General features: G+C 36.3%; 1 protein-coding gene across 1 annotated transcript in view; it reads left to right on the forward strand.

Annotated features, from left to right (window-relative positions):
* LRBA (LPS responsive beige-like anchor protein) overlaps nucleotides 1-17,454 on the forward strand; it is a 366,680-nt gene that overhangs the window by 29,818 nt on the left and 319,408 nt on the right. The window contains 7 exon segments of the mRNA XM_031066497.1: nucleotides 10,685-10,916; nucleotides 11,044-11,144; nucleotides 13,357-13,452; nucleotides 15,402-15,523; nucleotides 15,629-15,755; nucleotides 16,533-16,652; nucleotides 16,947-17,093. Of these exon segments, the coding sequence (XP_030922357.1) occupies nucleotides 10,685-10,916; nucleotides 11,044-11,144; nucleotides 13,357-13,452; nucleotides 15,402-15,523; nucleotides 15,629-15,755; nucleotides 16,533-16,652; nucleotides 16,947-17,093 (945 nt within the window).

Raw genomic sequence — 17,454 nt, forward strand, 5'->3', positions numbered from 1 at the left:
GGATGTAGCCTTTTTCAGCTTATATGGATTATCACTTGTGGGTAATAATTTAGTTTTGATTCACAGTTTTTTGTGTGGGACAGCCTTTAAGTATCCTCCTAAATTCTTGAATACTTGCAAGTGTAGTAATTCCAGAAAAAGCCTTTTTGCCTTAGAAGTGCAGCTACAAGTGACCGTGTTGATGAAAAAATGGTGAGAACTCCATTAATACTGTGTCTTTTTCAGAATTTTTGATAAATCTGCTGAATTCTGTGTTTTAAATAAATTCTTTTGAAAGTTAAGAATAGAGGAGGTCAAGCCTAAGCAAATGCTGGCTTTACTGGCTAAGTGCTTACTTCAAAATGTAATTCAGCCCCATTTTATTTAGCAGTAGTTACTTTTCTCCAATCTGAACTGCAGTCGGTCACAGGGAATGGAAGGGTCTTGCCAGGTTTGCTGAACAATATGTGGCAGTTGCTGTTGGTAATTTGATTGCCAAATTAAAGAAACAGAATATAGTTTGGATTTGTATTAATTGAAGCCACTTTTTCCTTTTTAGGTCCAATTTCAATTACAGCACTTTAAATTTCAACAACTGAAATTACCTTGGTCACAACACTGTAAACAGGAGAGTGTGTTTGTAGGTGATGATGATAATATGCAACACTTGCAGTCTTTGTCTTCCTTGTTTCTTTGTGATTTTGTGAGATTTTTTTTCTGTCGTTTACTGTTGTGCTTGTTCCTTGGAGACAGTTTGTTTCAGTCATTGCCTGTACACTGAGAAAAGTGTTAAGAGGGAAATCAGAGTGGGGTAGAGCCTTAGAGCAGTAGTAGTTTCTATACCAGGAGGAAAAACTCCAGCCAACCAAAAAACAATGTTGTGGCAATCAGGGAAGAGGGGAAGCTTTAAAATGTTTTTGCAAACATAGAAATGTAAGCAACTTGTAACAAACATTGTGTCAGAGTCACAGTTCTGTCCTTGCTTTAAGTATTGCCTTATGGACATTGAGAGGAATACAGATAAAAATGGTCTGGTTATGGAGGCTTTCCTGGTGTACCTGTTCTCACAAAGGCACTTTTTTTCCCTGATTAGCAGAAATCTTCTGTTTAGCAGTATTTCTATACACTGGCTTTCAGTAATCCATTTTCTTTAAAGCTCTGAACAAAGGAATGGCAGAATCTGGAAGCAAAAAACCTCAAAAGTTATTACTTGTTAAGAATAAACAAAAGGCTGTTACTTATTGTAAGCACCCTCTATTCTAGCCAGAGTTGGCTGCTTGTTGTTCTCATGTTGATCGCAGCCACAGAAAATTTTAAAAATGGTGAGAAGGCAAGCTGAGTGCTACATTTCCTGTGGCATGTCATTTAGTGTTCCTTACATCCCAGCTCATAACTGTCCCTGCTACAGCCATGGCAGCAAACTCTGCCACTTCTGAGCAGCCAACTGTGGCGGGTGTTTTCCAGCTGTTCTGGATCGAGGCAGTGCCAGAAATGATGAAAGCAGATGTGCTGGTTCTTGTTTTCTGCTGGAATTTGTGACCTGGTGCCTGGTGGTTGTGCTGAAATTCCCAGCAATTTCCCTGCTGAGCTGTGAAAGGTGATGGCAGTGGAGGAGCTACGGGGGGGCTGCGCCTTCCAGTAGGAGAGGAAGTGTTTAACATTATGGTTTCTAAATCTGATAAAACCTGCCAGAGCTTTATAGGTATATTGATTCATCTCTTCATCTTGTGTACTTTCTTGCCTTTTTGAGCTCTGGTTTATTTTCCTTGCAAGTTTATTTGCTGTTAGTGTGCGATTCCATGTTTGGAACATCTTCTGGTTTGTTACTTTCCTTCGATTTCCTTTGTTTCTTTCACCTTTCTCCTTTACTTGTTGCTGTTATTCCCTAGGTTCTACAGGCTAGCCAGACGCTTTCAAACATGTTTTCTAGAATGAACTCATAACCTTTTTTTTTTTTTTTTTACTTGTAGACTTTTGTTGTTACACACTTTTGAAAAGTTGCACTTTGTAACTATCACAAAGTGGATATGAACTGTAACTCAAAAGTTATAAAGTTCTGTGAAGAATTGTTTGCATGAGACTTGCGGGATGCAAACTTCAGATTCTGTAAAGAGTGGTGGCTTCCTGCCCTCAACCCACTGCTAAATACCAGACAGATGTTCTGATCTGGAGGAAAATATGGGGATACATTGTCTGTTCTCTGGCATCTAGGCAAGTGGTCTTCAAACATTTTTGATTGCACAAACCGCCAGTTAAAAAATAAAGGTGATCATTCATCCCCAATAAATATATACTATTATTTGTAAATTATATCCATGCTACTATATTAGTATATCATATTATAACCAATGCAAAAATAGGAATTAAAAGGGCTTAAAGAGAAAATAAAAACTTTGTAATTTTAGTTTTTTTAAGTAATGATTCAAAAAGTATTTTCTTTCCATGTTCCAGAGGAATGTCTTGCTTGGGGATGGATACCTCTCTTCGGATGCACTGGGAGACTCTTTGAGACTTATTTACATTCTTTCTAATTTTCTTAGCTTAGGAAGTTGGAATTTTCAGAAGCTCAAATGTAGTGTGTTTTGTACATGATTTACCCATTGTGGATATGTATCTATATATATTTAGAAGCATTTCTGTTTGGTGCAAGTGGCATGCACAAGAAAAATTCAATAATTGTTTGTATTTCTTTATAATTGGAAGGGGTTTACTACACCAGTGATTTCCCTTGCCAGATGGAAATAAATATAATATTTCATAAAATCATAAGTAAAATAAATGCTTAAATGAAACTTCCTAAAAAGTTTTCTTGTTGAAATATAGTGGCTGGCTTTGCACACCAGCTTGGTTGACAAAAAACATATATTTGGAAATATTTTACATTTAAGTAACAAAAAAGCAGGCTGTTAGTTTTTTTAGATGATGAACACTAAATATGTTAGAAAATGCTAAGCATGTGAATTGCTGCTATGTTTGCTCAGACATGGTGTCAGTGGTGGGCAGTGTTGTTTTTTTGTCTGATTTAACCTCTAGGCAGAAAAAAATTGCTTACAGCATAAATGTCCTGACTGATGGAAGTGGGTGCAAGCAGGGTATTATTCCCTGTAAAGCCATTCTGACTGTAGGGTTTGTTTCCCACTCTGGACTTGTTTTTGATTAATGTGGTATTAGAAATGTTATCTTTTGGGCGCCTTCCTTGAGGGGAGGGATTAAGGTAGGACATGATGCAGACCTGTGCAGCTTGGTCACTGAAGTATGGTGTTCTCAGGGCACAGCAGATTGCATTTGTTTGATGATGGGTGATATTTCCAGAACTGACAAAAGTTATCTTGCTTCATGAAAATTAAAAGAAAAAAATTTCAAGTTAAAACATTAGATAACTTTCAGACATGTAGCTAGAGAGGGAAGTGTTGGAATAATGAAATGGATATTTGGTACAGTGCTTTGCTATGTATGCTTCATGTATCTGAGTTTAAATTCAGAGTAATGTAACTCCAACTCCAGCAGACTTTCTACTGGGTGTCATAAAATGACAGATTTCTGATTTTTAAAATGTCAAAACCATAAATCATTAGTTTGCTAAGATTGCACTAGCAAGCTATTAAAGAACATGGCAGTATTTACTGTAGATAAATGCAAATTTAAAAAGGTTCTCTGTATCATGGTTTAAATGATTTATTTGCTTTCAATGCACATATGAATCTGGTGTGATGTAAAGATTTAGGATATTTCATTTCCTGTATGGAGCAACAAATTTGCATGTTATTAAATGATCTCTCAGACTTATATCTTTCTTTTATGTCTTAAACAGGATCATAGGTTAAGGTGCTCTGAAAAAAGTTAATTAAAACAAAAGCAGAATTTAATGCTGTTAATACAGGTACTGGAAAGATGGGAATTTCATCTGGATTTAGATATTTTCTATGGTACTCTCTATTGAAATACATAATGCAGGTCAAACAAGGGAAACTGCCATGTGTTGTAAATACACCTTTAGCCATTGTTGGGAGAATGTTGAAATCTGGTCTTGAAATTGATTTACAAAAATTCAACTTTGTAATTCCTTGTTTTCAGGGATTTGAAATAAATCTCAGTGGTGCAGCCTCCTCAGGGGCAAAGGGCCCTTATAACCATTGTTGTGTGTCAGATAAAATCTGGTAGGGAATCAGTTTTATCCTGTCTTTTGTTTCCCATCTGAACTTTTCCAGTGGTTGCAGGCTTGCTGGGTATTATCTACAGTTTGGTCAGTGCCATTGTGGGCTCCTGGGACTGTGTTTTGTGTTCTTGGCAATCCTTTGTGTATAAGCTGTCCCACCTCTTGATGGGGCAGTAAAGACTGGGAGAAGAGAAAAATTCCTTATATTGGACTTGTTTATGCCTTTCGTCCTTGGAATCTGTGGTTGAATTTCTGGAAGATAGAGGCACAGTGCATGGTGGTGTCAGAGAATCATAGAATGGCTTGGTTGGAAGGGGCCTTAAAGATCATCTAGCATGGAATGCTGTAGCTGTTTTGAGTTTAAGCATGGTGTTTTTGATTTGAACTGTTTGTACTAAGATCCCTTTTTGAATGGATACCAAACTGATAATTGTAGAATTTTTTTTCCTGTTTGTGTAAGATAGAATTTAACTTTGCTAATATTTTCACTTAAAACTGGTGTTGCTCCCTTTATGAGATACTGATTTTCAGATTTTGGTATGTACTTAAAAGATATTTAATGGCTCTTTCTAAAATAGATTAAACACAAAACCAAACACAAGATTAAACACAAATATAAAATTTGAAATTCATAGACCTGTTTCCCTACCCCCCCATGTTTAAAAAAATTATATAGAGCTAATTCTTCTTGCATTGCTCTGTTTTCACTGGGCTTCAGCTGCACACTACAGACTGAACTAATTGTGTTAGTGAACTAATTTGACAAGAAAATGCTTGAAAGTAGAGTGAAAATACTAGATTATTAGCTAGGGTAAATAATCATTGATTATAGTGTAATTGTATTTTAAAATTGTTTATCTCCTCCTATTCTCTTGGGAAGGAAAAGCCCATACACCAGAAGGATGCTTCAGATGTATTATACCTACATGGTCAAGAATTTTGCTTTTTTGCATTTATTTTCACTGAGAGAGTAATTTTCATGTATGCATAGCTAAATGCATCTTTAAAGAAAAGTTTTAATGAGTTGCTTTATGTCTCAGATGCACTGGGTAGGAGACACTTGCCACTAATTTCCTGGGTAAATTGTGTGTCCTCTTTAGTTAGCTTCTGTGAAGTTGATGAAACTCTGGTTTTAAAGAAGCCAGTGCTTAAATGTAAACTCTTCTGCTACTTGTGAGTTTTTTCCTGTCTTACTTCCTCGAGATACAGCTTTTTTTCTTCATTGTGATGAAGCATGCTGATATAAGCTGCTGGTAGATATGTGTGGAGAAGGAAGAGAATGATACAGTGCTGAGACACGGTCTTAAAATGTGGGATTCTAGGCTAATGGTTTCAAATAGAACATTAGGTGGCAGCACTAGACTCTTAACACCTTGTGGGTGCCTGTTGAATTCACATTTAGGCAGTTTTCCAAATGTCAGACAGACCTGAAGAAATTTTATTTTAATGCAAAACATTTATATTACATCCCTTTGAAGGGAAGCGATGGGAATGGTTTTTCCCTGAACGATCCAGCATTGATTATAGTTAAGAACAGTGTTGAACAGAATCCCATGGAGGCATCAAGTTTCAAGTGTTTGCAATGCTATTGTGCAATGCCACTTTTGATATGCCTGGTTTAAAATGGACTTCTCATTTGCCAGGTAAATGAAGTTGTAGGCTTTGTTATGAACTTGGCAATAAGAGAGAAAGCAGCTAATTAAGGAGATTTTTTTTCTTCTTTTCTTACCATCCTTTCTCCTTTGGAAGGTAGTTAGTACTATTAGTAATTTTTTTTTTTGGTGGTGTAACTGTATGCCAATCATGCTGGATGGTAGAGTTTGGTGACTTCAGCCTGGTGTATCAGCAGGTAAAGATTGTGATTTTCTGCAAAAATTACCTGTTTGTTCTTTGGTGTTGTCGGGGTGGTTTTTTGGTGGTTTTTTGTTTGTTTGTTTGTTTGGGGTTTTTTGGGTAGTCTTTGGTTTTGTTTGAAAATGGGAGAAACCTATTTCTAGTGGGAGAAACCAAGTCTGAAATTGGAGCAAGATTCAAGAGGAGTCTTCTGCTTACAAAAGTGGTTGGAACAGAAGCTTTCCTTCTGTGAAAGAGTCACTGGTCACTTGCACCTTCATGGTCTCACTTTAAACTTTGAGCCGAGGTAGCAAATGACTGTAAATCATCTGCGTCTTGCTGGAAGGTGTGACTTCACTTTTCTTGAGTGGATCTTCCCACAGTTCTTTGTGTTTTCTCTAGTTTTCCTAGTGCATAATGGTCGATACAATAGCAATAGAATGAAGAAAAAAGTGGACATTCATCCAGGCTTTTTCTACCCCTTTCTTGCCCTCCCTATTAACCTCTCTGGACCTAAGCCCTGTTTCACTGACTTGACATTCATGCTAATGTTACTATTTGATGTTCTTATCCAAACTATCCAAACTATTTGGCTTTCCTGCCAAATCTTCTTAGGACTCAGATTTTAATGTTCTCACCTCTAGGTGTGGTGGAAAAGAATGCATGGAAATTAGTATGTCTGAGTTAATATCTTTTGCAATGTTTTTCATTTTCTGTTCTGAAGAAGCCTTTCCAAATCACAGCCATCTTTTTATCACATCATAAATGTGTATCATGGTGTTGACTTTTCCTATTTATTGCGTGGCCTTGGAATTTGACCAACTTGGAATCATACATGATCTTATGAGATTCTTACCCTAGAGAGATTTTAATTCTTGTGCTTCCCATATCTTTGGCATTTATTTTTGATGATCCATAATTTTCAATCAACTAAATTCAGTGAATCTCTAAATATGAAATATGTTTCTGAGTATGTAAAAGGGGACAATGGAGATGGTTTATTTCTTTGGTGGAAGAAACAAATAAGCGTAGGCAAAGAATATTATAAATGCCCAGCTTTGCAAGTTCTTGTTAAGCATAAACTTAAAAAAAATTCACTGAGATTGCGCCAACCTGTTTGACTGCATTTTTTTTCTTCATGGAATAGGTGTTCATACTCCTTGTTTTGGACATACTAAAGAAACAATTCTGATATTAAAAAATAATAATCTTGAGAAAAAGGGGGAGGTCACAGTTTGTTTAACAGTCCTTCATCTTGGCTTTGAGGAACAAAGCAAGTACTTGATCTGTGGCTTATCTAAAAACCAGAAGGAAGAGGAAACTCTATAGAAGTGAAGACTTTTATGGGGAGTTTGAGATAAAAATGTGAAGATCCAGCCCTGTAGTTCTCCCAAGTATAGCCAATTTGTCTTTTCCAGGAAAAATGCTGATTTTGGACTTGCTTTCTTCTTTTTGTGTTATAGGTCATTGAAATAATTTTTCTTAGGTTGTCTTGCAAGCTTTCTAAATGTTTTCTATCTGTTAATGGGAGAAATAATTTAAATTAGATTAATAATCCAGATCATGTTCTTTCAGGAAAGTGGCGCTTGTCTGTTTATTCTGAGCTATTTTCTGTATGCAGTAGTTTAGTATGCTCCCCCAAACAGTGAAGCATTTCTTTCATATCTCACATCACTTCATTGCAAAGAAAGGTTAAGTGTGTTTAAATTGTCTTTTTTGTTTTATTTATAAGTGTTGTAGTGCTGTTTTATGCTAAAAATTAGTGGTGCTGTGTTAACTTCTCATTAGTTTAATTCCCTAAGGGGGGAAAAAATACACTTTCTGCATGTGTATTCAGAAATTGCTGTATTCTCCCTGTTCTCAATCAGCTAAATGTAGAACTATTTACTGAGTAGCTTGAGCTATTGCTTTAGTACATATATATTTTTGAAGGTGGATATAACTGGCAAAATCCAAAATTTGTGAGGATGTATTTGAATGCTGCCCTTTAAAACCATTCCTGTAAGCTTGTACTTAATTCTACATGCTGGAGAAAGAAAACATTATGCCACCCTGTGGGTTGCTATAAAGATTGTTTATGCAGCTCAGCATAGGACTTAAAATACGTTGAATTGGAGAATTTTGAAAAATGTACTGTGCGACACAGGAGACCAAATCATGCTAAAGTGCAAGGAAAGACTATACATCAGTTCAAAGGCTACATTATTCAAAAAAATACAACCATAAAAAAGGTAATAAGATTACATTCTCACACTTCATGGCTAGTAAGGTGCATTAAGCTGCTCAGATATTCATAACTTACTGTGACATTTGGGAAGATTACATTTTGCTGTGCACAGCCATTACTGCAGCTCAGATAATAACTAGCCAATGCATGGACCTGGATTATGATCCCTGTCATTGGAAACAAATTTGTGTTTTGAAGGTTGATCAGTTTCAAATCACCATTAGAAAGGGTTAATATGACATAGTGTGGGGGGTGTGTGTGCCTGTGTGTATCTAATGGATGTGCATACATATTGTGCATCAGCTGCACCCTGCCTTGGGTTTTCTGCTTTCCCTGGCAATTTTTTTTGTCCTCACTTCCCTCACAGGAAGTGTTAAAATGGTAATTATTTTTTACCATAGCATATTATTCCTAGAACGTCCTTCCTGAAATGCTTATGTTTGCAGATGAGATTGGAAACCTAATTTGACAGCTTCCTGGATGGGTGGGTTCTGATAATAGTGTATGTAGCCAAAAATGAAAGATTGGTGGGGTAGACCATAGGGTGAAGGTAAGGTCACCTCCAGTAGCTGTATGTGGTTTTCATGTGATAATTGATGGTTGGCTGATAGTTAAAACCAAATGCATAAAGAGTTGAATTTCTTGTTAAGAATTAGCAGGTAGTTTGTGGCCAGAATTTAATCTTTAGCTAATCTGTGTCTACACAGAATACAGTATTTTCTTTGTTTCTTACCTTGATTTTAAGAAGAGTATTCTTGAGGAATACTTCAGTTTTGTACAAGATAAATTCAGTGAAATGAGGTAGAACTCTGATTATGTCTTTTACATTTTCAAATGCTCTGTTGAGAGTTTTCATTAAGGGAGGGTATGTATTTTTCTTCACATTTGTTTTGAGATAATTCTGTGTCAATTCCTTCTGTCTAGCATACCCTACAGAGCTTTCTTGAGTTAGGCCTCTGCTCCATCTTTTGGAAGGGGAAAGCTAAGGCTTGGAGGATGGTAATGATTTGATGGATTTGTTTGAGTTGACAGCATGAGTTGATATAGAGAAGCTGGGAATATAACTCAAGTCACCCCATTCAGTTCTTGCTGTTTTCTGAGATATTGTGGAAGCATCTGACAGTAAATTGCATAATTATTTTTCATGACCCAGAGAAGAGAAAATGGAAAAGTGTAAATTACTTTTTTGAAATCGTTGCCATGTGACATTGTCTATTCTGTCAAAAGAGCAGTAACTTTCTCTGTTTCCTGTGATGTTTGGCACTACTGATTTATCCCCAGAAGTCCAAAGATTGCTTCTTCAAAGTGGCAAGTTTTAGACACTTGAGGAAAATGTATGGTAATTTCTGTGGTTAATGAAGAGCGTATGTTCTGTTCTGTAAATTGTTCTTTGGATCCTGACTTGCTGAGAGAAGCTGTTGGAGCTAATATGGAAGCAAGTTAGGATTTTGGGGCAGTTTAGACATGGTGTGACTTCAGCAGGTGACAGTACTGAAGCTGTTAATGGCCAAAGCCTGTCAAAGAGCACCGCTATGTAGGAACGAAATAACATAAACTTGCGGAAGTGAGAATGAGCTGAAATATTTCTGGTAATGAGCCATTTGATAATTAGAGTCAATGATATCTGAATTCTTGTTTGGATGATGGTATATAATGGTTATTTTGGTAAGCATGACACATTTTTAAGGTTAATACAGCTCTGAAGTCCAAGAGAACTTTAAAGAGTGAATGTAGGGAGTTGGTATAAATGAGTTAACTTAGTATAATGCATTTTGCCTTCAGCTGGAATTTTTGTTTTATTCTCCTCTGCACAGGCATATGTGGCCTGTTACATACTCAGTGTATGTTCAAACAAAACTTGCCTCTAGGAGACCTGAAATAATACAGGATTTAAGTGTCATAGCCAAATCACAGCCAAAGGCTTGGAGCAGTGCTGCTGTTCCACATGCCTGCAAATGCAGCAAGCCTTTGCTTCCTTTGAGTACCTGGGGCTGCTAATGAACCTGGCAGTTGATTCTTAACCAGCTTTAGTCACTGGAAGTCTCATAAGTGTTTATAAGTGCCAATATTTCTGATATGCATCAGCTCCTTTTGGCTAGAATTGCCTTCTTAATGGAGATTTGTTAAGCGAATGTGAGGTCATTCCAGGTCATTCAAGATATCTTGACTGCTTTGTTGGGCTCACCTGTTTTAGAACATTCACTTGGTATCTTCGCTTTTCAGCTCAACTTGGGGCATCTCTATCCTGAACTACCCAAATGTTTTTCTGCAGCAATTGTCTGATAATAGTTGACACCTTAAGAGCATCTTTGTTACTCAACAGAACTTGAAACAGAAGAAAAATAAGATGGTACATTGATATTGGCCTCATTATTATGTTTTTTCCCCTTCAATAGTTTTCTTCTCACAGAATGAATAACTTTAGGCATAGAGTAATACTTTGATACAGTTGCCTTAAGCATTTTTTAAAAAATATTTTTCTCTGAAAGCTCGTTGGGGGCCAGTTTGACTTGGAAATGAACTTTATCATCCAAGAAGGAGAGGGCATCACCTGCATGGTGGACTTACTGGATAAGTGTGACATCACCTGCCAGGCTGAGGTTTGGAGCATGTTCACAGCAATCCTGAAGAAAAGCATACGGAATCTCCAGGCCTGCACGGAAGTGGGGCTCGTGGAACAAGTGCTCAGGAGGATCGACAGAGCTGACAACATGATTGCAGGTACAGGCTCCCCCAGTGTGGGACTCAGACTGTGCTGCTTCTCATGGACACAATTACTAATAAGATGATAAAAGTTTGGCTTTGCATTTTATTAAGCACTTACATTGCTGTTCTTTCTGCTTTTCAGATCTCTTAGTGGACATGCTGGGTGTGTTGGCGAGCTATAACCTGACAGTTCGAGAGCTGAAGTTATTCTTCAGCAAGCTGCAAGGAGAAAAAGGGAGATGGGTAAAACAAAACACGAAACTGAAACAATTTTTATCATGTTGCTTTTGTTTTTCCTAATTTTTACAAGTTAAGACTTCCAAAAACTTCATGATAAACAAATTTTGAAAGTACCAAAAAATATAGGGAGTTTTCTTGTATTGTATAAAGAATCTTTTTACCTGAAAGCAATTAAAATACAGAGAGTAGAATACTGATGAAGTTAAATTTCTTCCTGAACCTGTGGACTATATTGGTCCTTTTTAACACCTGGGAATAATAAGGTGACTCTTAAGTGTTTTTATGCACATGATTTTATTTTTTTGATTCCAGCCATGTGAAATTGAAGGGAAAAGGTGTAATTTTTTTTTTAATCTGAAGAGAGAAATAAATAAAAATGCCTACAGAGGCAATTCTGTTTGCTCCCATTTTCACATCGCTGTACTTTACTTGAAGATGAAAAAAAATTATCCAGTTAGGGAAGTGAAAACTTTGGCAGAAATTGAACTGAAGGAAATAAGTCCCAATGAAAAATTGTAAAATTTTTTTCTTGTTCCTGTGTGGAATAGAAAGGGACCCTGAGTTACAGCTGAGTAACCACCTTCCCTAAAGTAAAAATGTGTGTGTTGTAGAGGGCACCTGATAAAGTTTTCTTCAGCACACAGTTGTTGTTTCATTGGACTTGGAAACTATTTTAACAATCATTTTACTTTGAATTTTAATTCAGCTCCTGTTATTTCTAAATACTCTGGCTAGTGTAGGGGAGAGGTAGCAGTGTCTCTGTTGACTTCAAATAATTAAAAAAAAATAGTATACCATATAAAAGCAAGTATGTGCACGTAATACTACAGACTTTAGAAGGCCCTTTGAAATAAATAACTCTGGAGATCTTAACCTCCTTAAAGAAAAATACTCAACTTTATAGATGGTTTAAACTTAGTAATTGAACATAGAGAGTATATTTAACCGTAGGTGAAATAAAGTTGTCTCTGTAACATTAACTTTTTCATTTCCTGTCTCCCTGCTATTTGCATTTAATTTCCTTTCCTTATTAAAGACCAAATACAGGGGAAAGCAAGAGAAAAATGCCACAGTTGGATTGCCAAGGAGTTGTACAACTCCATAAATCTTAAAATCAGCAGAACTGAAAAGATACCAAGTATTTTGCTGCAACACAATTTACCTGGTCAAATTCTAGGGCACTGCAGACATCTAAGCAGCTCTCAGCATTTCCTCCTCAGTTTTAACTCAGATTCTTGAAGCACTGCTTAGCTGACTCCAACTTTGGTACATTTGAAATACTTGTGATGGACCATGCAATGCTCCAACATCTTGCATAGTTTTCAGAGGGTAACTGTTAACAACAGAGTGAAAAAGGGCACTTTCAGGAAAATACCAGGATTATAAAATTGTAGTTTAAAAATAGATCTGCCGGAAAGATATGGTGTGGTGAAAGACAACACACAAAATTGTCCTGTCACTGTGATCAGTATTTGCTGTTCTCCTGTTGTTGTGAGCTCATAGACTTGATTTGGAGTTTATAGTTACAGACTATTACAATAAAATCAGCAGGATATTGGTGGTGGAGAAGTGTTAAGTATTCACACTGAGCACTCAGTTTAGGTGCTCCAAACTGCCCTTGGGACTTGAATCTTTCTCCATGGACTTACGTGAAAGTATAAACCAAATCAGTTTAATCTAATGTGTGTCTGTCATCCTGATGAATATAATCCTTCTGCTGATCTTCCCTCTCCCTTTTGCTAGCTATTCCCTGTCTCCCTTGTGCTGGCACAGGTTTCACTTAGCCACTTCCCAGAGCAGCTGGAATTAAAACTTGGTTTCCATTTGTTTTCCCTAAGTTAGTTTTCATCCAGACCAGTTCATTTTCTTTAGCTTACAGCAAAGTCATGCAGAGAGCTGATGAGAATGAACAGACAGTGGCAGGAATCAACATTCAGGGTCAGTTCAGTTTATGCTGGGTGAATGTGGCTCTGGCCTTCAAGGCCTTAGTGAAGTTACCAATTAACTTTAATTCAGTGCAGCTACTGTATATTGTGTGAAGGTATTCATGACTGTTAATGTTGTTTTATTGAGAGTGCTGAGTGTCTTAGTAGGATGTTATTCAACCATGTGCAAAGTTTTAAAATGTGCTAAAATTTACTTTTTGTGTGTATAGTCTTTTCTTTCTTAGAGTTTTGTTTTACTTGTTTACCAATGTAATAATTCTCTTTGTCAGCCACCACATGCTGGGAAGTTACTGTCTGTGTTGAAACACATGCCTCAGAAGTATGGACCTGATGCCTTCTTCAACTTTCCAGGAAAAAGTGCTGCGGTATGTAGATATTTTACATTTCTGGTTTTTTGCTCGCTGTTCTATTAAGGCCTTTGGTTATTTTCATTTATGATGTTCTTTGACTCATCTGTCATTGTCATAGAGTTCTAACCAAATTTTTTTCTCTGCCTGACACCTACACTAGTGCCTGAACAAATTGTGTTTATAATAGATGTGCAATATCACTCCAGAAGGACAATATTATTACATAAAGAATGGATACAAATGAGGCTGCTTTTTAGTATTTTGTTGGGGTTTTTTCAGACTGGTTCAGTTAAATCATGTTGCAAGGAGAATATACCTGCTTTTCACTCTAGATGCTTATGAGAAATCTTTAAGAAAGCATTGATCCTAGGCATTTATAGGCTGAATAATACTGAAAAGGATTAAATTTAGCAACAATTAGTCTTTTTGTAATTGTTCATGTGACTCATTTCTAAGTTCTGTGGTGTTCACTTGAAAAAGAATTTGAAACTAAATAGACAGTTGGAAAATCCTTTGCAGAATCTTCTGATGGAATTCAAGTATGTCAACACTTTTGCTTCTACAATTGTAGAATGAAAAATTATGTTCAAAATTTCATGCTTAATTCAGAATAAGATTTGGATAAGATTTATCAGATTACTCTTTCCAGTTTTCTTCACATAAACCCATTAGCTTTCTGTCTTGGTGCCTTGAGATTGAATTTCACCATCTTGGTGACATAATGAATTATTTTTTTGAACGAAAACTTTGGAGACTGAAAAATGCCGACTACTAGAAAAGTGCTCCTGCAGTTTTATCACGTGCAACAGAACTTGGCAATAGACAGACACGTTTGTGTTCATTTTGGTTATTGATGGTTTTCTATTTAGCTTCTGCTTTAACTTCTGTTAATTATGTTGATTGCTTGAACCATATTTTATGATTTTGGGGTGCCTCAGTAGCATTTATGTAGTTATTATTTTTTTATATATATTTAAATTAAGATGTTTAAGAAATTAAGTATTTACTATAATTACTCTGTGATCCATTGTGAGTTAAGTCAAGTGATAATGCTACCAATTCCCAAGACTTGGCTGCAAAGACATGGAGACTGGTTAGTTAGCTGATATACAGAAGGATTTATAGCATTTTATGTGGACAGGAGTAGCTGGATGGAGCATGGGAACATAATAACAGGTCTGGAGACACTTAAGTTCTTTGATGTTTTTTTATTCATTGATATTGATCATCGGGGTGGCATCTTTGATCAGAGGTTATGGCACTCTTAATTGCAGTGTGTATTGCAAATCTGGGCTGCACACCAGCAGAAAGTTAATAGTAATGCTAAAATACCCAACGAACTGAAAAACTCCAAAAAATAAACCCCAGCTGTTTGAAACAAAGGATTCTGATACATGGTTTGTAACTCAAGGGCTTTGCACTAAAAGCACAATGTTTGATATGAAGATTTTTGCCTGGCGAGATTGCATTGTGTTTCATTTGAGGAAGTTTGAATTTCTGTGTTATGCTCTCTGGAAGCCTACTTTAATATGAATTTCAGGAAAGAAAATAATTTATTAAGTGAAATATGGCCAACTTTCCCTTTATGATCAGTTATTTTCCTGAATACCAACAATATGTGAAATGGAACTGATTATTCTGTCAGGTTACCATAAAACCAAACCAGTCTGAATTTGCACTTTGAGAAGTTGTTATTCCATAAGGCTTTCACTAAAGCATTTAAGTTTTGAAGCATAGGTTGCTATTAATAAACTTTTTTGTGATATAAAGGTCAATTTTTAATATTTATCAAGTACAAAGAGAACAGAAATTAGGCCAGATTTTTTTTTCTTCAGTATAGAGGAACTGTATACATTTGCAGTGTGCCTCTGTTTATCCACATATATTTGTAGAGTGTATCTTAAGCTGCACACTTTTACTGTTGTGTTGATCTTTCTACATGAATAACTTCTTGCTTTCTTCAGGCTATTGCCTTACCTCCTATAGCCAAGTGGCCCTACCAGAATGGATTTACTTTCCACACTTGGCTAAGAATGGATCCTGTAAATAATATTAATGTGGATAAGGATAAGCCTTATTTATATTGGTGAGTATTATGTAAAGCTGATATTGCTAATGTTCAGTTTCTATTAATTTTTCAATGATTTCTGCATCCATCTCTGTCTGTGCTGATTTTGTTCTGATTTGTCAGTTTTCGAACAAACAAAGGACTTGGTTATTCTGCTCACTTTGTTGGAGGCTGCTTGATCATAACGTCCATAAAATCAAAGGGAAAAGGTTTCCAGCACTGTGTAAAATTTGATTTCAAGCCACAAAAGGTGAGTGAAAATAATAAAATCATTCAAACATGTTTCACGAGTCTAAAATTGTAGCCTGGGAGTCTGTGTTGTAGCTGTTGATTAATCTCATCTTTCTATAGAAAAATGTTTCCACTGGAACGTGCAAAACAAATATGTGTTCTGAATTCTTGTTTCTTTTGAATTTTACAACTAAAACATGAGTTGATTTTATTACTGGTGTTCAAGGCTGACTTGCCTATTAGGTAGTGTTGTGTGATGTTGGATGTTCCCTTTTTCACTTAGATATTCTGTAATGTTTCTGGAATTGATGTAAACATCTTGTGGGAGAACAGACCTCCTCAGGAATTCCTTATCAGTAATCCCCTGCTGTAAATATGGATTCTGTTTGTGATAATTTGACATGCACAGCCTTTGAGAGGCTTTAGTCTGGAGCCATCCTTGCTCTTTGGAATGGCATTTGTAGTAGTCCATCCTGCTAAGAGTAGCTCAGTTTAGAACTTATTTACAGAGTAGTTTCAGTGTAAATTTGGCTCTGCATTGTCATAAAGATTTTTGGAGTTATATGCCGTAAATACCTTTCAAGCCCCTTTGTGCAAGGAATGGCGTATTATTCTTTGACATAGCAATGCAAGAAAACTCACCAGTGACTTATTAATCTTTTCTACTTAAAATACATCTTTCAGTCTTAATTTAATTCACATAAAGAGTTGAATTTGTTCTTCCAAGCCCCACTTGAATGCTTAAGCTACTCCCAAGTGTTTATAGGGTTATATCAATTGTTTTTTTATTGTTTAGTGGTACATGGTGACTATAGTGCACATCTATAACCGCTGGAAGAACAGCGAACTCCGGTGTTACGTGAACGGGGAACTGGCATCTTATGGGGAAATAACGTGGTTTGTCAACACCAGTGATGTGAGTAATCCCTGCACACTGTCTACAGCTGATCATCTTGAATTACATAGATATTCTTTGCCATTTTATTCATAAACCTCCCCCATTTTATGCCTTTTAAAAAATGTTGAAATAAAAATGATAATTTTTTAAAACAATAAATTGTGGTTTTATGCATCTCAGAACTTAATACTTGTTTCTGCTGAGGCCCTCAAGTACTTGTTTATGTAAAAATATTCCCTGTGAAATGCATATTTTTTGCACGATTTGCTTGTGTAGCATGGATTAAACCCTGTTACTGTTTTCTGTTTTCAGACGTTTGATAAATGTTTCCTGGGTTCTTCAGAAACAGCAGATGCCAATCGAGTGTTTTGCGGGCAGATGACATCTGTTTACCTTTTTAGTGAAGCTCTCAATGCTGCTCAGATCTTTGCCATTTATCAGCTTGGCCTGGGATATAAGGTATCTTAGAGTTGACTTTCCTAAGTTTAATTCTTTATGGTGGGTCTTAAGAATGCTGTGACACCTCTGTGTCCAAAAAAAATGATCTTACAGTGTAATATTTTTATTAAACTCTTCTAAGTTTCTTCTGTAAGCCTATGTATGGCCTGAGAAGCTACAAGTAAGCATTAGTTCAGTTTCTTGATTTCTTATAAAACAAAAAGAATGATGCTCCTGTTTGCTTCTCAGAATTTCTGTGTTGGTGGTTGGGAGAGGGAGAACACAACTGTTATCTCTGACTGGGTTCACTTTTTCATTGAGGCTGGAAACTTTAGATCAGTTATGATGTATTTGTTTTAGAAATGTGGCTTTATACTTGCTT

This window comes from Geospiza fortis, unplaced genomic scaffold (genome assembly GCF_000277835.1).
Source record: "Geospiza fortis unplaced genomic scaffold, GeoFor_1.0 scaffold11, whole genome shotgun sequence".
NCBI classification, from domain to species: Eukaryota; Metazoa; Chordata; class Aves; order Passeriformes; family Thraupidae; genus Geospiza; species Geospiza fortis.